The sequence below is a fragment of the Alosa alosa genome, chromosome 14 (genome assembly GCF_017589495.1).
Source record: "Alosa alosa isolate M-15738 ecotype Scorff River chromosome 14, AALO_Geno_1.1, whole genome shotgun sequence".
Classification (NCBI taxonomy): domain Eukaryota; kingdom Metazoa; phylum Chordata; class Actinopteri; order Clupeiformes; family Clupeidae; genus Alosa; species Alosa alosa.
Genome location: NC_063202.1, coordinates 16,653,970 through 16,670,986, shown reverse-complemented (window position 1 = coordinate 16,670,986; position 17,017 = coordinate 16,653,970). Strand labels below are relative to the sequence as shown.

General features: G+C 43.1%; 1 protein-coding gene across 4 annotated transcripts in view; it reads left to right on the top strand.

The window, feature by feature from the left end:
• The window catches only part of dagla (diacylglycerol lipase, alpha), a 42,432-nt gene that overhangs the window by 3,714 nt on the left and 21,701 nt on the right, over positions 1-17,017 (top strand). For all 4 annotated transcript variants that reach the window (XM_048262593.1, XM_048262592.1, XM_048262594.1 and 1 more), the window contains 3 exons: positions 14,938-15,039; positions 15,974-16,185; positions 16,366-16,467. In XM_048262593.1, coding sequence (XP_048118550.1) covers positions 14,945-15,039; positions 15,974-16,185; positions 16,366-16,467 — 409 coding nt within the window. In that variant the 5' untranslated portion in view covers positions 14,938-14,944. The remainder of the gene's footprint in view (positions 1-14,937; positions 15,040-15,973; positions 16,186-16,365; positions 16,468-17,017) is intronic.

The window sequence follows — 17,017 nt, the reverse complement described above, 5'->3', positions numbered from 1 at the left end:
ATTTTCTTGAAGCGTTTGTCACAAACTGTTGATTGTAGAGATGCACTGATTGATCGACTGGTTACCGGAAATGGCCGATTTTCATAGGATCGGCCATGACCGGCGACCGGTGTGTTTGCGTGATACTCCCACTTATCCCTCGCCCTCCCATAATGCATATGCATCAATGACTATGGAAATATGTTCCATGGCAGCATGTTTAAATGTATCGTGAAAATTGTTTTTGTATTTTTAGTAGGATATTGGATGTGAGGAGGAAAAAAAGGTTGTTCCATAACACAGTGCATTTAGTAGTGTGTGAATGTCCAACACTGTCAGCTGGAAAGATAGAAAATAAATATTTGTGTATGCTGTAAAGTGGTGAGAAACAAATGAAATTGGAATCGGCTAAAATTGGTATCGGCAGGTCAAAATCTATGAAAAGTTGGAAATTGGAATTGGCCCAGAAAATTGCAATCAGTGCATCACTAGTTGATTGGCAGTCTGTTGTCAAAACAATGGATTTGTTTTTGGCTAAATTCAGTTCAATAGCAGCAGTCATCTAAACTGAGGGGCGGAATACTTGAGGAATTATGTTGGGAGGAGTGGTTATAGTCTATATTTGTCATATTAATTTCAATTTGAGGGTCTTTCCAAACCACCATGACAAACAAAACAACCAAGTGAAATAATTCAGCATTTCAATACTGGATCAAAATGACCCTCTCTCTCTCTCTCTCTCTCTCTCTATATATATATATATATATATATATATATATATATATATATATATAAACCAAATAAAGCATCTTGAGATTGAAAGATGTTAATCTTTACAAAGCTATTTTGTTCCTTTATTTGTATACAAACTCTACGTTATTATGTCTATAAGACTAAAATATATGATAATGACGGCCTAAAAATATATGATAATCTGTGGGTGTGCAACATAGAGACTTTGTTTTGGCAGCAACAATCATTGTTTGTAATTGTTTTACTCTAATGACTAGTGAGTAAATATTTTTTGACGCTATCACTGATATTTCCCTTCAGGGTGTGGTGGTCCAGAGGGGTGCCACCTTTCCTTGTGAATACGCAACAAAGAGTTTCAAGGAACACACCAGGTTTTTCACTGGAAGTGGGATAGGCCAGTTAGCCCATCGCTAGCCTATAGCCAAAAAAACGCTATAACTGAATTATGCTAAGCTAGGCTAAATGTGTCAGACAGAGAAGAGCAGGGTAGGCCTATGCATGATCTTATCTAACTCTTGGGTAGACGGAACATGAGCTAAGTTCCCCTAAAGTTGTCAATCTTTAAAGTCTGAATCATTCTTGCTAGAATGTTTTTAACCCATCATGCCTAAGAGTAGTTGTTTTAACCTTCAGTATTGGGATAAAGCTGTTTGAAATAGCATAGGCTATGTGAAACAAGGGAAAGAGGCAGTGCTAGGATGGTTGCTCTGTTAGAGCACCAGCTGCTACCTCATTCTTAGGCTGAAATGTTGTGTTTGCCCAATACAAGAAATGCTTATGAGTTTAGGCCTAAATAATGATGATCAGCGTTCAGTGGTCACCTCTCCTACTCTGTCCCCATGTGAGATACAGATAGAGTTGTTATTGTCCACAATGGAATTTGTTGTTGCAGTCTGTACAAAGCCTCACAACACTACATACATACATACACATACATACATACACAGGCAAATTAACACCTGACCACAACCTTTCTGCTTTCCCTCCCCAACAGCTTGAGGTCCATGTCCCAATTTACATGTATGGTTTACAAGCTGTAGCTTTTACGGCTTTTCTAATAGCCTGCTGACATTTTTGTGTGCATTGAAGCTTTCTTACACACAGGCATTATCTCTCTTTTTTGGTGTAATCTTGTCTCTACCAAGCCAAAGCCAGTGAAGGGAAATATTTGGTGATTTCCTGATAGTTTCTGAGTTCCTCAAATAGTTTATTTGGTTGTGTTGGTTGCATCATTTGACAGTTCTCCTGTCTCGTAATTTTTTTAGTGGAATGTTGATGTTTATGTTGATGCTTCCATATTGGTTATGTAGGCCCTAAGGGATAATGGATGACACGGTGGTCTGTTCACAGAAGTTAATGCAAGGTCGAGGTTGTAAAACGGCCCCGACTCGAAGCGGAGGGCCGTTTAAACCTCGTAAGTGCATTTCTGTGAACAGACCACCGTGGAGTCCATTATCCCGCTTATTCCATTGTTGCCACTTCCGTTGTGTTCATTTCCTGTTACAATTTAAACGTTTTAATCGCTAAAACTGTCTTGTTTGTAGAACTAATTTCTTCCGACACATATCAACTAATTTCTCAACTCAACAGGACAAACTGCTAGCCTGGCTAGCGCCACCACTTCTCAATGAGACGTGGTCTGGGAACCAAACGTTCATTTTCTCGTATTAGAAAAAAATGCCCAGATCCGTTTATTGGGTGCCACGGATGTCTATCAAATGCGTCTGTGCATAGCTCATCATCGCCTTGCTTTCCCCCTGTTCTGTGATTGGTTCCCTATCTCAGGCTTAAAATTTGCTCCATGGTCTCCAGGCTGCCTTAGCAGCGTGAATCAAATCGCGCGCAAGGCAGCATGGGAACACCCAGGCTAACAAACTGCCGTTACTAGTTCTAAATGGATGGTTGCTACGGCCAAAGGCCAGTCGTTAGTTCTATCTCTCCCGTTGTCAAGCGGGCGTATCCCAAGATTCTGATGAACTTTAGCTTTGAAACATCGCTATTTTACTTAGCCTGCTGTCATCCATCTAGCTAAAAGCCACCTCCGTCATATGCTACAATGTTGCAATGTTCTGAACGTCTGCATTTTACAGCTCGGATGCAACGTGACAGTTCATTTAAACTTCACAACGAGTTTGGCGAATTAATATACAAGTGTGATACGGCCAAAAAAATGGATCTACTTCATAGGTGTGCAGATAACATACGGTTAATGGTCGTTCTAAATTACGTAGGACAATGGGAAATTCAACCAAGCAGTGGAATAACGAGTTATAACCGGCCCCGAGAAATGGAATTCCCTCCCAGCTTTGACACTGGAACAGATAGTTTGCAATGTTCTGTGAAAGTGAAATGGTAAACATGTGTTACCCTAAGGAGGAAGTGACTGTTGCTCTCATCCCAGAACCTGTATTTCATGTCTTTCATTAATCCTTCACTCTTTTCTCCCGTCCCCATTATGTCTCCCTGATTGCGCCTTGTTCATCTTTTTCCCTGTAGTCCTCCAGTGCTGTCCTCATAGTTTCCCCATGACTCTGCGCGAGTCACCCCATGTGCTCCAGCCTGTAGCTGGTGCCTTCCTGCCTCCCTCCAGCCCTCCATCCTCCCAGCCCCCTCCCACACCTCAGCCTCATTCACTATTCCTACATTGCGAAGCCAGCTGCAGAGCACTGCGTGTTAGCGCCTGTGAGCTAGCATAAGCTGCTGATGAGAAACCTGCACTCACTCTCTTTCTCTCTATCTATCCCTCTCTCTCTCTCTCCCTCATTTTCTTTCTCTCCCTCTTCTCCCCTATCCTTCTTTATCTAGCACATCCAGATTCGGGCTTTGGCTCAATTCCTCCCTCCTCCTTTTTTAGACTGAAGGCTGTGTGCCACTTACTCCCACACTCCCTCTGCCTCTCTCTTTCTCACTCTTTTCTTTCTCTCTCTCTGTCTCTTTCTTTCCTTCATCCCTTCCATCCTTTCCTCCTGTTCTCCGTCTTTCTTGATCTCTCTCCTCCCTCGCTCTGCCTGTCTTTCACTCCTACTCCCACCCACTCAGTCCTTTTCACCTCCTAGTTGCACTCAGAGAGATGAAGTGTGTGTGTGTGTGTGTGTGTGTGTTTGTGTGTTTGTGTGCGTGTGTGTGTGTGTGTGTGTGTGTGTGTGTGCGCGTGCGTGCGTGTGTGTGTGTGTGTGTGTGTGTGTGTGTGTGTGTGTGTGCGTGCGCGTCTATGCCTGGCATGCATGCTCATGCGGTTGCTTCACTCTCTGTGTATTGTGGTGATCTGTTGGTTCTCTGTTTTTTCCTTCCATTAAATCGTCCTAACATGTGGTGCTGAAGGGTTTCAAAAAGGGAACTGAAAAACAATTGCAGTCAACCAAACACACACACGTGCCCCCCAAACACACACACACACACACACACACACACACACACACACGCTCTTGGGATTTCCCCTCAGAGTTGGCTTTGATTCAGAATTGGGAATGTAATACAGGAAATGCCAGTTTGGGTCTGACTGTCCCTTAATTAAACAGCATTTAATGAAGCACTTGATGCTAATTTCAGATCAAAAGGTGTCAGATGATCAAAAGATAAGATCAGAAATGCCCCAATCCGCCATGGGTTTCACACATTTGTGTGCGTGTGTGTGTGTCTGTCTGTCTGTTAGTCTCACAATGACTTCATTTGAGCCTTGCAAATGAATAGGCCTAGTTTTGAAGGACATCACTGTGACAGAAATGGCATCTACATGTCGCCTATCATGAACTTCTGCTCATCTTCCTCATTTTTGCATCAGACATTTTTGCCTGAGGTGTGGAAAATATTCCTCACCCTAGAAAGTTTTGGGTAGTGTCATTCTATTCTATTTTGATGTACTATTTTCTCTTTTTTGAGTGTTTTTCCATGATATTGTTGACTCAGAGGGAGTAGTGCAGCTGTCAGGTGATAACATGCACTAATCCAAATAGTGTTGGTGTCAGAAGAGAAAGTAGTGTGTGTACTCTCAGCTTCTTTTGTTTGCACGGCTCTCTGGTTAGGTGGATGCCAGCTTGTTAGTGTTTAAGGTGTCTTATAGTTTGAAAAGAGAGGGGGTGGGGGGGGAGAGGGAGAAAGAGCAGGAAAGCAGCTGAGAAATTAATAGAAGTGCGAGGACAGAAGGAGGGGTTGCTTTTTGACTTAACATATTTAGAACATTACTGCTGTGACCCAGATACACATCAGACTGCTCCAATGAAAAGCTGCAGTGTTGTCGAATGACTTACAGGCTGAGGTAAGTCAGTCCCTTACACTGGGTACCAGTGCAGCTCACCTCACATGTAGAGAGTAGAAACAGCACATCCAAACAGGAGGTAAAACAGTAACACATTACTGGACTGCTTATGTAACCCACCTTAAAGTTTGGTTACTAAGACCATAACTTTAGTTTTAGAATGGTTTAAGTACAATAAATATATAAATATGAATAAATATGAATAAATAGCAAGAACAAGAAGCTGAGTTTATGTATTTGCTTTTCATTCTCTTTTTGCCTTTAAATGACATTGTGCCCTCACATTGTATGTTATGCAATCTTGTGAGTGTTCCGTAGTTTTAAAAGGAGCAGAAAAAAGCACCATTTTGGCTGTGGCATACACGGCTTGGCAAATACAACCCTGTGTTAGGTGGAGACGGGCACATTTAGATCGGTGCCATTCCTGAGGTCGAGTAATAATAGGATTCTTAAGTGTGGGATTTGGGGAAATCCGTAAACCTACAGGGAATATCGTGAGTTGTCCAAGCATAAACTGCTATTTTTCCGGAATACCAGCCAGGGCCTCCCCATGGAATCAGCTGGGATTTGTGAAGCGGTGGTCCGCAAGAGATTGATTGCATCTCCCTAACCTCAGAGTAGGAAAAGTTTTGAGATAAGAGGTGGAGAAATGCCTCTCTGTTGGATGTTTCGAGAATCAACGGGTGGTGCAGCTGTAAGTGTGAGTACACCAGGCTTTCAGCAGTCTCTTAGAAGTCAAGTCATGTCAATTCAGAGAGAGAGAGATCACAGTTAACCAAAAGAGAAAACAAAGAATCTTATTGGGATCACTGGAAGAATGAAACACAAATTAGAACGCTATCTGACCATTATGAATTGGCAGAGTATCTCTACATTGTCAGAGATACAAAGCAGATACAGACCCTAACAAAGTACAGGTTGAGTGACCACAGTCTAGCCATAAAGGCAGACACAAAAAAATCATGGTTACCCAAAGAGCAAAGGGTATGTGGTCACTGCATGACAGGGGAGGTAGAGTCAGAGGTGCATTTCCTTCTATATTGTTATAAGTACACATCCCAAAGGGATGAATATTTTGACAAGTTTGGCTGAGAGAGAGAGAGAGAGAGAGAGAGAGAGAGAGAGAGCTCTGTGTCTGTGGTGCATGCCAGGACCTGTCAAACACATTCCATAAATCAGTTGTCATTCAGCTGATCTGATGTAGGCCTGTCTGACTGCCTAGCACGAGAGCTCATTATCATTGGGACACACCCCACGCCTACGAACACCTCTCTCTCTCTCTCTCTCTCTCTTCTCTCTCTCTCTCTCTCTCTCTCTCTTTCCTTTTTGTTTTTCATCTCTTTTTGTCTTTCTAGTTCTCCTCAAAGGCGATACATTTTTATTTCTTTCATTTATCTCTTTCATGCTCAGATGCACATGTCAAGACACACACACATACACACACAGACACATAGACACTCCTATGTTTCCACACACTCACCTACAAAAGCGGAATGCCTACAGATCATACCACCAACCCCCACACACGCATTCTACTGTATGCTCACAAAACCTGACTGCTTTGCGATAGGCCTTTAGGGCCGAGTCTTTGTTAAAGAGATAGAAATAGAATGCGCCGGGTGGCTGGAATGCGGTCAAAGCATCAGCGGTGCCTCGTCTCTCTCGGTGGCATTTTGTCCCGGCTTCCTCACATCCTCCTCTGCTCCAGGCTCCTGCTCAGTCTCGCTCTACTGCCGTTGATTAGTGTCTTCCCAGAATCCTTTGCGCAGCAGCAAGGTGACATGGTTCAGGAGGAGCATGTAAGAGATGTGGCAAAGAAATGCCCTTAAAGAGACTAGTGTTCAACCCTGACTTTGGTATGTATGTGGTGGGGTGTAATCCTGCCGCTACTTGCTAAGTCATCCATTTTCCCATCGTGTCCTGGAAACCATTCAGTCTGATTGACTACCGCCTATCATGGCACGTGTTCCTGACAGGTAACCTCTTGACAAGCTCTTAATAATGCATGTCTTAGTGTGTGACGTAATGCTTTTTTAAAGATTCATGTAACAAACATGGCCTGCCTGCTGGCGCTGCGCTAAGTAACAAAATCTGATTGAATATTCTTTCCCCATTTTATTCCATCCAGTGTGTCAAAACACAGTTACAGCAGAGATAAGAAAACATCTCCATAAAGGTCAAGTTCTGTGTTCAAAAATAGCATGGACCTTACACATATAGGCTACATTGTTTTGATCTTGAAAATGACTGCTGTTGATTGGCTATTGCTCAGTGCACCTACCTCACTGGAAGGTTATTGGATTATAAACATTTGGTGAAAGGCGTTTGGAGAGAAGCATGCAGGTGTTTCTTAGTCTCAGAGAGATGAACACTACATCTCTTCAGAGGCAATTGCATGTGAAGTTTATATTCAGGGACCACATGAAAATGGCACTTCTCTCATGGATGTGTCAGCATGTGATATCTTTAAGCACCCATTCTATCCATTCTTCCATCAGTGGCACTAACAAAAACCAATAAGGCTAGTTTCAGTGATGAGTCCTTTTCACAGGAAGTCTTGCATTTTAGTGCTGCTGTTCATGAAAGCTTTAAAGTAGGTGTAATAAACGCTGTTGAAATGGGTTGCCCGTTGGCTTGACAGAGAGGCAGTAAAACCAAAGCCAAGCAAATGGTCCGTGTGATGCACTTTTCCTTATCTGAATAGGGGTGGTCTGGGTAAGTGATGTCATGAGCTGAAATCTCTCAAGCAGCTGTTAGTTAGACGAACGAACAGAGAGCCTCACCGAGCAAACCGATTCTGAATCTGAATGTTTTTATGCATCAATATCATGATGACATTACCAGACATTTCAGATCTTTGGGGAGGACCAAGGCCATCTCTGGAGCTTTGTGTTTAGTTTTTAGTGTTATATTTGTAACTCCAGTGCTCTAGTAACGATTTATGGCGTGGAAGTCTTACTAGTGACATCAGAAGGACCTTACTTTTAAAGGCCCATTTTCATTAAGGTTGCCTAAGACCCAGTTTCACCCACCTGATTTATTCCAAATTTCACACAACACTACCCATGGCATTTAAAATGGAAAAGTCTGTTAAGTCTGTTATTGATGAGAGTGTACAAGATGAGTATACAAGTATCAGTATATAACATATGCTGATTATAAAATAATAATCTATCATCGGTATTTGGTCTGCCTTCTCTTTGCTATAAAGTTTAAGCAAAGATCCTTAATATACATCAACCGTCTCTGGTTTAAGGAACATTTTCCCACATATTGACAGAGCTGTGTTTTTTCCTCATTTCTTCAATGTACAGTATATCTATAATGCAAGGCCTCATGGCCCCAAACCACTGGGACATTTTTAAAGATGATGTTGTCATGTTTTGCATGCGGACTGGAACTTGCTGCCATGGCAACCCGTAACAGACCTCCCGTAATGGTTGGTGCCAAACTCCAGGTCTTCTACTCGAGGGACTAATGAAGCCCCATGTTCCCACTAAGGGCTGATGGTCTGTGTCGCCATCACATCTCTGCTGTTTCATCCTCATCATCACACTCCTACAGTCGCAACCAAGTCTGGGATTGTTGCGTAGTTGACAGCTGTCTTTCTCTCTTTCGCTGTCTCGCTCATTCCGAACCACAAAGCTAGCCACACAAACAGAAATGGGCATATGTAGCAAACATAAGCTCACACCCTCACACGCACACACACCCCCTGTCCATCACTCCCCCTCTATCAGCCTTTATTTCCCCTTCCCCTCGCTTGACAGACGCACACACACCCACGCCCATGGCTGTGCCTGCTTTTAAGACAGAAACAGACTCTCTCTCTCTCTCTCTCTCTCTCTCTCTCTCTCTCTCTCTGTCTCTGTCTCTTTCTATCTGTCTCCCACTCTATGTAGTCATTCTCAGACTTTCTTGATCCATTCTTTCTCTCAGCATTCCCAGCTTCTCTTTGGTGTTCATGTGTCTGCTATAATGACATTTTGTTTCAGAAGCCCTGGAACAAGACTGGTATTGTGCTCATGCTGACTTTTGATTTATGGTCAGTCGTTTTGTTGTGAGCGATCCATGTTCAAGGCACAGCTTGCAGCTCCTTCTTTGACTTCTTTTCTTATTTATACTTTATTTATTTATATATTATACTGTACATCTGTCAGTCAGTTTGTCTGTCAGTCTATCTGATCTCCTGCAAGTCCCTGTGCACTGAATAAAACTAACCTGTCCCTGAGGCTTGTGCGTCATTTGACCGTAACTGCCATTATCCAGAGTCTAATACTCTATGTAGTTTATCCCTGTGTTCAGCAGAGAATACACACATGCACTGCTGGTGAATCTTCAAACCATTAATGATCCATCTGTGGCCAATGTGTTGGTGATTTTTCTTTTTTTCTTTTTGATAAGGCTTTTGGCAAAGCAGTTTCTTGCCTGACACTTCACTTTCTTGGTGCAAAAAAAGACATGTGAAAAATTAAACCATATGTTTTTTTGTTATTTTATTTTTTTATTTTTTTATTTTTTGCTTGCTTGCTTTGCTTATGCTTGCCATTGTTGTTTCTATTTCCTTATGCATGACATTGGCCATGATCATGTTTTAGATGGTGTAGATCATGACATGCCATAAAAGCTGTAAAATGAGGAAAGCATTATTGATTATAAAAGATTGTCAGGCCAGAGTGGTTGTTTATTGTTGTCGCATCAGACGCCACCAGTGGGCTTTGCTCTGTTAAAAGTAATGGAGTTTTAAACTTTGGCTTCACATAACGCATGTCAGACGCCATCAGTTATGATGCAATAGTAAATCAGTTTGACTCCATCTTGTAATTTTTGGGATATTTTAGATAGTCTCCACTATAGGCTGGTCTTAAGAGATCCCCGGAATTGAACATCAGAAGGGCCAAAAAGTTTTGCTGTGGGGGAACCCAATGCCTGACACCCCACACCCTCTTTACAAACCATTAGGCTAGATGGGTGGTGGAACAGGTTGAGATCTTTAAGTACCCGGACACAGAGATCGACAACAATTTGTCCTTCACACAACATGCTGATTGAATCTATACATGTTTCTCCTGAGGAGCCTGAATGGGTTTAATGTTAGACAGGACATTTTAACAAAGGCATAGCCGTCACCAATGGAACATACAATATTGCAATCCATTACAACTTCCTGACAAAGAGAAACAAAGAAAAACTTGCAAGAATTATCATGCACGCAACTAAAATCATCAGTACTTCTCAGATTCACCTTTCTCAGATCCACCTTGAATTTCCCCTTGGGGATCAATAAAGTATCTATCTATCTATCTATCTATCTATCAAACCTTTACATGATAGAAAGAAGGCAGACTCCATCATTATGGATCCTTCACCTCCTACCCCCCCCCCCCCCCCTGGGCCAGTAATCTTTCATTCCCAATGCTATGCATGGTAAAAAAAAGAAACTACCTGATAATGGCAGCATAGCACATTTATTGAATTATTTATGGATGTTTGTTTTTGTATTCTCCCTCTAAAAGCCCAAAGCCCTATGAGCCTCTAACCCAAGAACATTCTCTATTACTGTGTAATAGACAATGAAGTTGTTTTGAATCCTTAAAATCTTTTGAAGATTTTCTGTTGATTGCTTGCTACACCTCACTGTATTCCATGTGTCAAATTAGTGGGCAGCCGTGGCCTACTGGTTAGCGCTTCAGACTTGTAACTGGAGGGTTGCCGGTTCGAACCCTGACCAGTAGGCACGGCTGAAGTACCCTTGAGCAAGGCACCTAACCCCTCACTGCTCCCCGAGCGCCGCTGTTGTTGCAGGCAGCTCACTGCGCCGGGATTAGTGTGTGTTCACTGTGTGCAGTGTGTTTCACTGATTTACGGATTGGGATAAATGCAGAGACCAAATTTCCCTCACGGGATCAAAAGAGTATATATACTTATGGTTATGGTTATGGTTATGGTTATGGATTTAGCAGACACCTTTGTCCAAAGCGACACATAAATACAAAACAACATAATAATATTTAAAAATGAACAGGGAACAGATTAAAATGTAGGTCAAATATATTAAGGAGAATAGTTGTAGTACACAATAATATCAATTCAAGCAATAGCCTAATAAAAAGCAATGTAAAAAAGGGGAAAGGCAATAATAAACAATAATGTCAATAATATAAAAACAATGACATGCTAAGACTACATTAAGGAGAATATCAATAATAAACAATAATGTCAAATTAATCAACATTATATAAACCATAACACATAAGCGCTTAAACAACTAAGTATATGTTGAGTAGGAATGTCTTTAGACCCCTCTTAAACGACCCAAAACTACCACAGGAACGGAGAGCACTGGGCAGTTCATTCCACCAACATGGAACCACTGAAGAAAAGAGTCTGGAATTAGACCCAGTTTTCATGACTGGTCGACACAACATACGCTCACCAGAAGACCGCAGTGGGCGGTTGGGGATGTAAGGCTTGATTATTGAATTAAAATAACTAGGAGCAGATCTAGTTAGTGTCCTATAGGCCAAAGTGAGAGATTTAAATTTAATTCTGGCTACTATAGGGAGCCAATGGAGAGTAACTAGGAGAGGAGTTACATGTGTCCTCTTTGGCTGATTGAAGACCAGGCGTGCTCCAGCATTTTGAATCAGCTGTAATGATCTTGTTACACAAGCGGGTAAGCCAGCTAATAGTGAATTACAATAGTCCAGCTTAGAGATGACCATGGTCTGAACAAGAAGTTGTGTGGAATCTTGTGTCAGATAAGGTCTGATCTTCCTAATGTTGTAAAAGCATAAACCGACATGATTTTGCAATAGAAGCTATATGCTCAGAGAAGTTAAGTCGGTCATCAATTACAACGCCCAAGTTTCGTGCCGATCTAGTTGGGGTCAGTGAAGTTGAGTCAAGCTGGATGTTAATCTGTTGGGGAATAGCTGTTTTAGCTGGAAACACCAAAAACTCTGTTTTTGAGAGATTAAGCTGAAGGTGCCGATCTTTCATCCAGGCTGAAATATCCTTAAGGCATGCAGAAATCCGGTGGGAAACACTAGAGTTATCAGGTGGGAAAGACAGGTAAAGTTGAGTGTCGCCTGCATAACAGTGATAGTCAAATCCATGGGAGCGAATGGTATCACCTAAGGAAGTGGTGTAAATAGAGAAAAGCAAGGGTCCTAATACTGATCCCTGAGGCACACCTGTGGTGAGGTCATGAGACTTAGATACCTGTCCCTGCCAAGACACGTTGAAAGAACGCCCTTTAAGGTAAGATTCAAACCAGTCAAGAGCTTTTCCAGAAATTCCCAGTTCAGATAGTATAGATAGGAGAATGTCATGGTTAACAGTATCAAAGGCTGCAGATAAATCTAGTAGAATTAATACTGATGACTGAGCAGAGGACTTAGCTACTCTCAATGCTTCAGTCACAGACAGAAGAGCAGTTTCAGTAGAATGACCACTCTTGAAACCAGACTGCATAGGGTCTAGTAGATTATTCTGATGAAGAAAGTCACAAACTTGCTTGAAGACCACTTTCTCCAAAACCTTTGACAAGAAAGGAAGAAGGGAGACAGGTCTGTAGTTCTTCACCTCAGTTGGATTAAGTGTACTTTTCTTTAGCAGAGGTGTAACCCTAGCCTGTTTAAAAGAATAAGGAACTATTCCAGAACTGAGTGAAGCATTAAATACATGTGTGACTGCTGGTAGAACAGCGGGTGAGATAGACTGTAGAAGAGTGGACGGGACAGGATCTAATGGGCATGTTGTTGGACGACATCGCTGAAGCAATTGAGAGACTGCTTCCTCATCAAGAGGAGAGAAAGAGTCAAATGATGCGGTCATACTAACACAAGGCAAAGCCCTCCTTATAGGAGCATCAAACTGAGCACTTATTTTAGCAACTTTTTCAGTGAAAAATGACAGTGAAGTTGTTGATGGTGGTGGTGGAGGATTGAGAAGAGATTTGAAAGTAGAAAAAAGTTTTCTACTGTCAGTGGCGCTCTCAATCTTGCTTTGATAGAATGCCTTTTTTGCAAGTGTAACAGTGGATGAAAAGGATGACAGCAAAGACTGGTAGTTACTAAGATCATTTCCATCTCTGGATTTACGCCATTTCCTCTCAGCAGCTCTAAGTTCCTTTCGTACTGAGACTATACTGTTCGTCAGCCATGGATGGCGAGGTTTAGAACGAGTAGGTCTTGAGGAAAGAGGACATGCTGCATTCAGACAAGATGCCAGTGTAGAGCAGAGAGTCTCTGTAGCGTCATTAACCTCAAGTGCCAAGAATGAGCTAGGAGTACTTAGTTATAAATGTAATTTTATCATTGAGTGTATAAACACTTGATTATTGTAGGATGTCTTTGATGAAAACCTCCCCTCCGCCTCAAAACTAAACTCCTGTCTACATTATTATATTGTCAGAGATGCCTCAGCAAAAAATAGAAAGCTCATTTTCTACCAGAGGACAGTGTTCAGAATGTGACTAAAATGTTTGGCTACCAGCAGGCATATTCTAAGTTGGCCAACTCTGATAAGCCTATTGGATATTAACAGCCTTGGGCAAACTTTATTTTCTGCATCAGTTTAGTAGCTTTGTCTGATCTTATCACAAAATAAATAACAAGTTTCTCTCATGTGAAACAGGTAGGCTTGATGAGACAAATACCACAACAACGCCCTTGTTTACAGTTTCTTACAATCCAGTTTGCCTGGATTGGCAGACCGTTGTACAGCCTTCCCCTTCTGGCTATTGTGTTGTCAAAGCTAACATCCTCGTTTTTTAATATAAACTCATCGGCCGGTGTGTTTTTGTGGAGCCAGGAAGTAGTTTTGTTGGAAGTGTTGCAGGCGCCGTGTCAGCATAGCATCGTTGTCTCGGCCCAGAGCTGCGCACACTCTTGCCTGTCAGGTCAAGATCATCACATCTCAATCTTTGTAGGACAGTGATGTCCACTCCACGCCTCCACGGCCTCCCTGCTGGACTATGCATCTTTAGTCGCTGACTGGCATTTTTTTAACATGTATAATTATGTCAGTGCTCTTGCATTAACAAGCACTTGTTAGTTCTGCCAATGCTCTCCATGTGTACTTCAGCACGTTTTGTTGTATGTGCTTAATGTCTGAGCCACACAGTCTGAGCCTGTTCCATTGCAGTGCTCCCAGAGTGGGGAAAAAAGACAGACAAGAAAAAAAGCTTTGGTTTCCAGGCATGTTGTGCACTACCATATAAATTATACAAGCATTGAACAAGCATTTTGTGGGCCCCCTTGAGTGTTCAAGACTCAAGCATGTGCAGTGTGCTGCTGGGCTCACAACAAAAGCCTCAATCACTCAAGTCCCTGATTGAGCAAGTGTCTGTCTGTCTCTCGGCTGCTCTCAGTCTCGCTCTCTTTGTCTTTCTTCGCGCCCCGGAGCATCGCTCCTTGTCCCTCCCTCTCTTCCCTTTCTATATCTCTCTGTCACTCCCCCCATTTAGCTTTCTGGGCAGAGGCCTGAAAGAGTTGTAAAAATGTCCTGGGCAGAAGCAGTGTTTTTCCTTGCTGTCTGGGCTGTTTTATATGCAGGGGAAGGGACACAAGCTGTTTTGACTTGAGACCGAGGGAGACCGACAGACCTGGATGTCTGATTTGAGGAAGTCGGCTGGATTAGGCAAGCAATTCAATAGTAAACCAGGCTCAGTCGTGAAAAGGGGGCACACTGTCTGAACAATGTGGTTTTGTCTGCCAAAGTGTTTTCTGGGCGTGTGTGTGTGTTTGTGTGTGTGTGTGTGTGTACATGTGTGTTTACCCTTGAATGGATTACTGGCAGATTTCTAGAAGTTTTAATTCTGTGCAAATACAATGCAAGAACACATGCAGGGTGTAGGGTGTGTTTGAACATGGACTATCTTTTGTGTGTTCTGTGTGTTGTGACCATCCTCAGTGAATCAGTGCCGTGTACTTTATGTGCTGCAGGGCAGTGATGCCGGGCATGGTGTTGTTTCGACGGCGCTGGTCAGTAGGCAGTGATGACCTGGTGCTGCCAGCACTCTTTCTCTTTCTACTGCACTCCATATGGTAAGTGTGTGTGTGTGTGTGTGTGTGTGTGTGTGTGTGTGTGTGTGTGTGTGTGTGTGTGTGTGTGTGTGTGTGTGTTTGTCTGTGTGTGTTTGTGTGTGTTTGTCTGTCTGTGTGTGTGTGTGTGTGTGTTTGTCTGTGTGTGTGTGTGTGTGTGTGTGTGTTTGATTAAGGGTTCATATCTGCATCTTTTCCTCTACATGCACTTCACATGTCTGTGTAACTTGTGGTCTCTGTCGTGTCGTGTCATTCACACAGCCACATTCTGCATTATCAGGCAGACCACCCACTCTTTCTTTTTTACAAGCTTCCATGCATTACCCCTTCTATTTTTGCCCTGTTAAACTATATGCTGCGTGCAGTGCAGATGTGCCCATGCTCAATGGAGAACCCATTCTCCAAGCACCACTCTCTCTGTGTTCTGCCCATACACAAAAGCATCATGTTGTGTCTTTCATGGTATGGTGATTTGTTACATTGAATGGCAGCAGCATTTTTTTGTATTTTCAAGTAAACACAACTTATTGAATTGCCATCTAATCTCTCACACTACTAGCATTACGTCTCACTATCTGGTGTGTGTGTGGTACCATTATGCCTTCACTGAGTGTGTGTGTGTGTGTGTGTGTGTGTGTGTGTGTTTGTGTTTCTGTGTGTGTGTGTGTGTGTGTGTGTGTGTGTGTGTGTGTGTGTGTGTGTGTGTGTGTGTGAATGAGCAAGAGAGAGAGAGAGAGAGAGAGAGTGTGTCTGTGTGAGTGAGTGAGTGAGAGGGAGAGAGATAGTGTGTGTGTGTGTGTATGTGTGTATGTGAGAGTGTGTGTGTGAGAGAGAGAGAGAGAGAGAGAGAGAGAGAGAGAGAGAGAGAGAGAGAGAGAGAGAGAGTGGGTGTGGGTGTGATATTATGCCCTGATTCGCATGTGTTCCCTGTGGACAGGCTGGTGGTCCTGCTGGTGGTGCTGTTTGGCCTGCCCTACGGTTCAGACCAGTCCTGCTCCATCACGCTGGTGGACCATGGCTGCGGCTACCTGGGCATCCTGGTCAGCTGCTTGATTTGTGAGAGTGCCATCATGTGGCTGAGCATGAGGGGCAGCATCCTCTACACACAGCCTCGCGACGCCGTGCAGTACGTGCTCTACATACGACTGGGTAAGCGGGCGCACGCACACACACACACACACACACACACACACACACACACACACACACACACACACACACACACACACACACACACACACACTGTAGTTTGACACACTGATCTGGCTTGGCTCCATGATTTCTCTCTCTCTCTCTCTCTGATGTCTTTGTTTGTTTTCTCCCCTCCAGCCATTCTGCTGGTGGAGCTGGTCTACGCTGTCGTGGGAATCGCATGGCTGGTGCAGTACTACCAACCTTGCTCTGATGTCACTGCCAAGAATCTCACCCTGGGTAAGCCACATCCAGAGCCACATCCAGAGCCAGAGAGCGGTCCTGTGAGCGAGCGTATCATCGGGAGGGAGTGTATGGCAGTAGGAGGCAGGGGAATGTCATGGAGATGGAATTAGACGACGAGTAGAATTAGCTGGTGTTGTGGCCTCGGCTCAGAGAATGCCACGCGGCATTACAGTGAATGTAAATGGGATCTAGCTAGAGGTGAGTCAGAGGAATGAACAACAACAGTGTGCCCACTTTATTTACATATTCCCCTCTGCTCAAAGTGCAGTGTGGGGGCAGTAATCTTTTTAAGACTGTAGCGATTTAACAGATTAACGGGGTGGGGGGGGGGGCATTTTTTCCTAGTACGGATATCTGGAGACTCGGTGAGGATGATGGTCAATCAGGAAATAAGCTCTATTCTGTTAGTGATGCATCACCCAAAAGATTCACCCGTATCTCTAACTAGACAAAGAGGTCTTACAACAAAAAAAAAAAAAAAAAAAAGGGGAACCGTATGCGTGAACGCTGATGTGAAAGGTGTGAAAGCCGCCCATTTCTGCAA